We start from the raw sequence: 7,450 nt of genomic DNA, 5'->3' as shown, positions 1-7,450 counted from the left end.
ACAGAATGGAATACAGGAGCTATAAAGACCAAGCCCTTCACTTCAGATAAGAACACTGAGACCAAGAGGTCACACAGCTGCTCTGGTCAGCAGGCCTCCTGGTTTCCAGACTATTGCTTTTATGGCTGCCTTCTGCATCATCCCCTAGTATTGACCCCATCTGCAGCATTTCTTTAAAATAATTATCCAATCCCTGTTGTGCTTGACTAGTTCCCAAGGTATTCTCACACTTCCGCACGCAGTTCTCCCAACCATACTGTCAGGTCGGCACAGATGTGGAACCTGAAATGAGATGATTAAGGCAACATCACCTGTCAATGACAGAGTCAGGACCTGAACTCAGATTTTCAAACTCCATTCCACACTGGAGAAGACGGGACTCCCTGGGTGAGAGATGGGCACTGACCTTCTCTGGCTGCTGGAGTCAGATTGTGATGTGCAAAGTATACAGTGAGTGACAGGGTTTCAGACTCGGAGACAGACCCATCTTAGAAAGTAAAAAATGGCTTGGCTATGGGCATGTGTCACAGTGCGGGTGGGGAGTATGTGAGGGAGGCATGGGGACACTTGGAGCTCATGACATGTCCCCAAGACATTCATTTGGAAACCCCGGACTGAGTCAGAATAAGACAGTAAGAAGAGTCACAGTAACTTTCACACCACATGATGTAGGTTTATAGCATAAAGTTTTATATCTTGGGAGAAGCAAAAACATGATTGACAGAAGTAGAATTAAGGAAATTCCATCCTTGGACAATTATGAACACAAGCCATTAAACCAAAAGTTCAAGAAAGAAGAGCCTCTATAGCTCCCATAGCAAATAAACAGGAACTTTCAAATGGAAAGAACTTGACCACTCTATTTTACCCTGGAAAGCGTAGATAAGTCCCAGGGATATCAGGGAAGTTACAAAACAGTTTCTGGGGAGAGAAAGCAATCACATGATGTAAATATTCACAAGTTTTCTTCCATTACGGTCAGCTCTTCATCCTGTGTAGACCCTGAGCACACACTAGATGGAAGATGGATGGGGCCCCCAGCAATGGGTGGGAGTAGGAGAAAAAGTAGTAGGAAAATGAGCCAATAATAAATTGTCACAGACCATTTCCAAAATGGATAAGTTGCATGTGCACATCTGCCCAACCACCACCACAGGAAAAAAGGGGGGGGAGGGGGAGAGTGCATCTTAAGTACTAATTCAAGAGCGAGAGAAAAGATAAACGGAATGCACAGTTTTGATTTTGAGTTATCTTGATTACCCCTAACTGACTTCATTATAAAGTGAAGGAAGGAGAAAAGAAAGCTGCAGAGGGCACTTTTAATAGCTGCTAGGGAACCTACAGGGTATCCTGAAGCCATGGCAACAAATAATCTCCTTAAAGGTCTTCCGCATCTCTTGGCTGCGAAAGGCGTATATCAGAGGATCGATCACAGAATTGCACATGATGAGTATGAGGTACATGTTGAAGTGAGACATAAAGCAGGAACAGTAGAGATTCTGAGGGCAAGAGATCATCAGAATGAGATGGAGGAAGAACGGGGCCCAGCACACAATGAACACGCCTAGCAACATGGTCAGGGTGACGGCGCCTTTCATGCTGGTCCTCTGCCGCACGGAACTGTATCCAGGCAGAGCTGCTATCTGCTTGACATGCGTCCGTGCCAGGAGAAACATGTGTATGTACAGAGACACCATGAGGAACAACATGGTGAAGAACATGGAGATGAGGCAAATGATGACGTAAGTGGACTCGTAGTAAATGATGAAAACAATGCCACAGCCTGTGCAAAAGACCCAGATGCTCGCAATGATCGCCCCGCAACGCTTCACTGTCATGATGTGGTGGTAGCGCAGGGCATAGAAGATAGTGACGTACCTATCCACCGCAATGGCCAGCAAGCTGCACATGGAAGCCACCACCGAGATGCAGATCATGGAGTCAAACACATTGTCAATATTACGCACGAAGGCGTCCGCTATCACCAGGTGCTTATTATGTATTAAGTATATGGTGATGGTCTCCCAGGTGTTGGACATGCTCACCATCATGTCAGCTACAGCTAAACTGCACACAAAGAAATACATGGGAGAGTGCAAGTTCTTGTTCTTTATTATGGCGCCTATGACCAAGATGTTCTCCAAGAGGCTGATGAGACCCAAAGTCAGAAACACCTCCACGGCGATGCCCATGTCCTCACACGGCGAAGACTTGTTCTTGACGTTCGGTCCTGAAAGGTTGCCCTCTGTGGCATTCAGGTTGAGAGCTAAGAAATACAGGTGAAATGAGGAATTCATTGCTCCTCTTCTTGGCACCAAGTTTACTGCAAAACAGGTTTTCATTCATGATTCAGAGAGGTTAACAGTGCACCAAAGAAACACAGCAGCATTCCAGAAGCTAGCCAGTCCTGAGAGTGGGGGTGAATGGACCCAGGGCATTCCCTGAGTACTAGGGTTCTATGTATTGGAATACACACATCCTGCCGTGGACCCCGACTCCTGGAACAGTGTCCTTCCAACGTGCAGGCTTGGAATTGTCACAGCCTTCTGGTCCTCCTCCTTCTAGGCCCCCATTCTTTCACAGGCCTCCTAGTAGGGTGACCACACAGCTCAGTGTGCCTGAGACGGTTTCACTTTTTATGCTTGTTGTCCTGGCACCCAAGTTCACTCTCAAAAGTGTTCCCAACACAGCCTATAAAACCCCTTCCAGTCTCCGGATTTGCACACTCCTAAGGCCTCTACGCCACGGCATTTCCTCCAGTGAGCTTAGATTTCTGAAGGACATGTAGGCCCATATTCTCTTAAGAGAAACAGATGGATGTCTTCTTTTTTAAATAATCTACTACGTAAAATAAACATAAATGTCATGCTTTGTTGACATTAGTAACATTTTTACAGTTATTAGAGTAGTAACATTGTGCTTATACAAATATTTGTATTACTCATGTCCAAGATGGCAGGACCATCTTTTTAAATTTTTCAATTATAGTTTACATTAAATATTATTTTATACTAGTTTCAGATATATAGTGGTTAGACACTATAGACAATCATATACTTTACAGAGTAGTCCTTCCAATATTTCGAGTAAGTTGTCTTCCTAAGATTTGTCCTGACACTCCTAAAATCCACTAGGATTCAGTCTCCATAGCTTTAATTTAGACTGTAACCAAGGTGACTCATTATTTTTAATATAAGCACAAATAAAGTTACTGTCTTCAATTCACAAATTTAGTTGCACATGCATGTTGAATTTGAGACACACAGAATGCTGTTTTCCCCTCAACAAATATTTTCCCTGATTCTGCATTTGAATTCCGCAAAGTCTGATTAATAAATACTTTTATAAGTTCCACAAACAAATAGCACGAAGAAGCAAGGGATTTGAATTGACCAAGAACTAGAGCAAGATCACTCCGTTGTTGCCCAATTTCTCTCCCATGATTTATATTGAAAAATCCCTTTGCCCTGCAAACTCAGCACATCTGGGAGTTAGAATTTCTGTCATCATTTTTCATCATCAATAATAAGTTTTTACTGAAATGTAAGCATTTGTCACTTTGCCTAGTTCTGTCTCAGGGATAGTGAGTGGCCAATTATACAATCACATTAATCATAATATCAAGCTGTGTAAATATCTAAGTAGCTCTCTTGCCCGTGACAGTGAGGCATGCCTTTGCATTCCTTTCAAGGCGATTTTAAGTACAAAGAAAGTGGGCTATTTACCAGCGCTCTACCCCGCTCCTCTTCTCCTGCTCAGCAGCCCGTGGGCCCTTCGCTCGGGACACTGGCATCCACAGGCTGGGACGGCTGCCGGGAGCCGAACTGCCATCACCCCAGGACGGGACTCCTCAGACAGCGCACCGGCGCCCTGAGCCGGGCTGCCGCTCCCCGGCCTTTGTACAGCCTCGCAGCCCCGCCTCCGTGTCGGGCTCCCTGGGGACCCCTTCGCTTTGCTTTTTCCCAGGCGCGGACCTCAAGCACCACCTAGCGGTCAGAGCCCTGGAGCATGACCCTCCCTTTCGCAGGCGGATGCAGCCCTAGCTGCGAGCCTTTGCAGCTCTCGGTGACTCCTGCATAGAACAACGATCTGTTCTTCTGTTTGTGGAGAATCCTTCCCCAAAAGTGCGTTCAAATGTGTTTCCTAAATGGTTGTGCTTTTTGACTTTGCTTCTTTTCTCTTCCTCTTATGCATCGATTAAAATGCTGATGGCTCATTAACAGCTCAGATTCTCCTCTCCCTCTATCAGTCCTTCTCTCCAAATGGTCCCCAATGATTATCTGGGAAACCCGAGTCTGGAACCCTCAGTTTTGACCCTAATGCACACTCCCTTGGTGGCCCAAGACTTTAAATCCTCCACAAGGACTGTGTTCGCCATGCCAGGTCGACCACTACCAACATGCTTTTGTTATTCAAGCAAAAAGAGAAAAGAGATTTTTCCTCTGGCCAGATATCCTGGCTTTTGGCAATAGTTTCTGGATCTCCCATTTCTCTGGTACCTAATACAAATAAAACATTTTTAAATGGACAAAAAAGAGACTAAGAAGGTATTAAATAATGATAAAAGCATCAATGCAAGAAGAGGATATAACATTCATAAATATTCATGCACCCAACATAGGAGCACCTAAATACATAAAGCAGATATTTACAGGGAGAAAAGGAGAAAGTAACAGTTACAAAATAATAGTAGGGAACCTTAATGCCCCACTTACATCAGTGAATAGATCATTCAGACAGAAAATCAATAAGGAAATATTAGCCAAAATGTCATATTAAATCAGATGAACTTTATAAATATGTATACAATTCATCCAAAAACTGCAATTCTTTTCAAGTGCACACTAAACATTCTCCAGAAAAGATCATATGTTAGACCACAAAACAAGTCTCAATAAATTCAAACACTTTTCATACCAAACACTTTTCCAACCACAACAGAATAAAACTAGAAATCAATTACAAGAAGAAAAAATGGAAAAACAACACATTAACACATGTAGACTAAACATCATGTTACTGAACAATCAATGGGTCAAAGAGAAAATAAAAACTACCTTGAGACAAATGAAAGTGGGAACACAACTTTTCAAAACCTACAGGATGTAGCAAAAGCAGTTCTAAGAGGAAAGCTTATAGAGATATAGGCCTACCTCATGAAACAAGAAAACCCCCAAATAAACAATTTAACTTTATATCGAGGAAAAAAGAACTAGCAAAATCCAAAGTAAATAGATGGGAGGAAATAATTAAGGTCAGCACAGAAATAAATGCAATAGACTAAAAAAATAGAAAATATTAATAAAACTAGAGCTGATTCTTTCAAAAGATAAGTAAAATTGACAAACCTCTAATAAGACTTGTCAAGAAAAAATGAGAACACAATTAAATAGAATCATAAATAAAAGAAAGGAGATTACAACTGACATGACAGAATTACAAAGGAGCATTAAAAAATACTCTGGCCCAGCGGGCGCGGCCCAGTGGTTGAGCATCGACCTACCAAGCAGGAGGTCATGATTTGATTCCCGGTCAAGGCACATGCCCGGATTGTGGGCTCAATCCCCAGTCGGGGGCATGCAGGAGGCAGCCGATCAATGATTCTTTCTCATCATTGATGTTTCTCTCTCTCTCTCTCTCTCTCTCTCTCTCTCTCTCTCTCTCTCCTTCCTCTCTGAAATCAATAAAAATTTATATATGTTTTTTAAAAAGAATACTCTGAAAAATCATATACCAACAAATTGGACAATCTAGAACAGGGGTCCTCAAACTACGGCCCGCGGGCCACATGCAAATACAAATATTGTATTTGTTCCCGTTTTGTTTTTTTACTTTAAAATAAGATATGTGCAGTGTGCATAGAAATTTTTTCATAGTTTTTTTTTTTAACTACAGTCCGGCCCTCCAACGGTCTGAGGGACAGTGAACTGGCCCCCTGTTAAATAAATTTCTAAAAACATACAAATTTCCAATACTGAAACAGAGACTTTGAACAGACCAATTACTAGCAATGAAATTAAAGCAGTAATGAAAACCCTTCAAACAAACAACCTCCACAATCAGAAGAAAAACATTTAAAGAAGAATTAATATCTTTCCTTCTCAAAAAAATTCCAAAACATTTGAAGAGGAAGGCATGCTTTCAAACTCATTCTACAAGGCTGGCATTACCCTGATACCAAAATCAAACAAAGACACTACAATAAAAGAAAATTATAGGACAATATCCCCGATGAACATAGGTGCAAAAATTCTTAGCAAATATTAGCAAAATAAATTTTAACAACATATTAAAAGAATTATACCATGATTTATTACAGGGGTGCAAGAATGGTTCAATAAACGCAAATCAATCAACCTGTTACACCACATTAACAAATCCAAAAACAAAAGTCGTATCTCAATAGAAGCAGGCAAAGCATTTGACAAAATTCAACATACATTTATGATAAACACTCAATAAAGTACGTATAGAGGGGGCATACCTCAACATAATAAAGGCCATACATGACAAATGCACAGCTAACATCATACTCAATGATGAAAAGCTGAAAGCTATTCTTCTAATATCAGTAAGAAAACCAGGATACTCGCTCTCACCACTTTTATTCAACATAGTATTAGAAGTCTGAGCCACAGCGACCAGACAAGGAAATAATAAAATAAAGGCATCCAAATAACAAGTGTTGATGAAGCAAACCCTTGTGCACAATTTGTTGCATTGTAAATTGCTGTAGCCACTATAGAATTTCATCAAAAAAAGTAAAGGTAAAACCACAATACAACCCAGCAATTCCAATTCTGGGTATTTTGAAGAAAATAAAAAACACTAACTCAAAAAGATACATACACTCAAATGCTAATTGCAACATTTACAATAGCCAAGATATGGAGGCAAACTAGATGTCCATTGATAAATAAATGGATAAAGATATGAAATAATAGAATATTAGTTGCCATAAAAAAGCATGAAATCTTGCCATTTGCAACAACATGGATGGACCTGGAGGGCATTTTGCTGAGTGAAGAAGTCAGACAGAGAAAGACAAATACCATATGATTTTACTTAAATGTGGAATCTAAATGAAACAGCAACAAAAGAACAGAAACAGTCTCATAGAGGACAAATTGGTGGTTGTCAAAGAAGAGGGAATAGTAGAAATAGTGAAGAAGAATAAGAGGTAAAAATTCCAGTTATGCAATTCGAAAGTCACAGGGATATAATGTATAGCATGGGGAATATAGTCAATAATATTGTAATAAGTTTATACAGTAACAGATTGTTACTAATCGTATTGTGATGATCGCATCAGAAGTATATGATGTCAAATTGTACACCTGAAACTAATATAATATTGTATGTCAACTACAATTTAAGTAAATATAATTTGAAATATAAATAAATGAATAAGGTGGCTGTATCATTTTGCATTCCCACCAGCAATAAATGA

The 7,450-nt window shown here is 40.5% G+C and overlaps 1 protein-coding gene across 1 annotated transcript; it reads right to left on the bottom strand.

The window, feature by feature from the left end:
• Window positions 1–670: 670 nt before the first annotated feature.
• Window positions 671–4,384, bottom strand: MC5R (melanocortin 5 receptor). The gene is made up of 2 exons (XM_059706708.1): window positions 3,726–4,384; window positions 671–2,323 (listed from the first exon to the last, which is right to left on the bottom strand). The coding sequence occupies exon 2, from the start codon at window positions 2,295–2,297 to the stop codon at window positions 1,320–1,322; it is 978 nt and encodes a 325-aa protein (XP_059562691.1). The 5' UTR covers window positions 2,298–2,323; window positions 3,726–4,384; the 3' UTR covers window positions 671–1,319.
• Window positions 4,385–7,450: the final 3,066 nt, after the last annotated feature.

The sequence above is a fragment of the Myotis daubentonii genome, chromosome 8 (genome assembly GCF_963259705.1).
Source record: "Myotis daubentonii chromosome 8, mMyoDau2.1, whole genome shotgun sequence".
Taxonomy (NCBI): domain Eukaryota; kingdom Metazoa; phylum Chordata; class Mammalia; order Chiroptera; family Vespertilionidae; genus Myotis; species Myotis daubentonii.
This window is presented reverse-complemented; position numbering and strand designations above follow the sequence as displayed.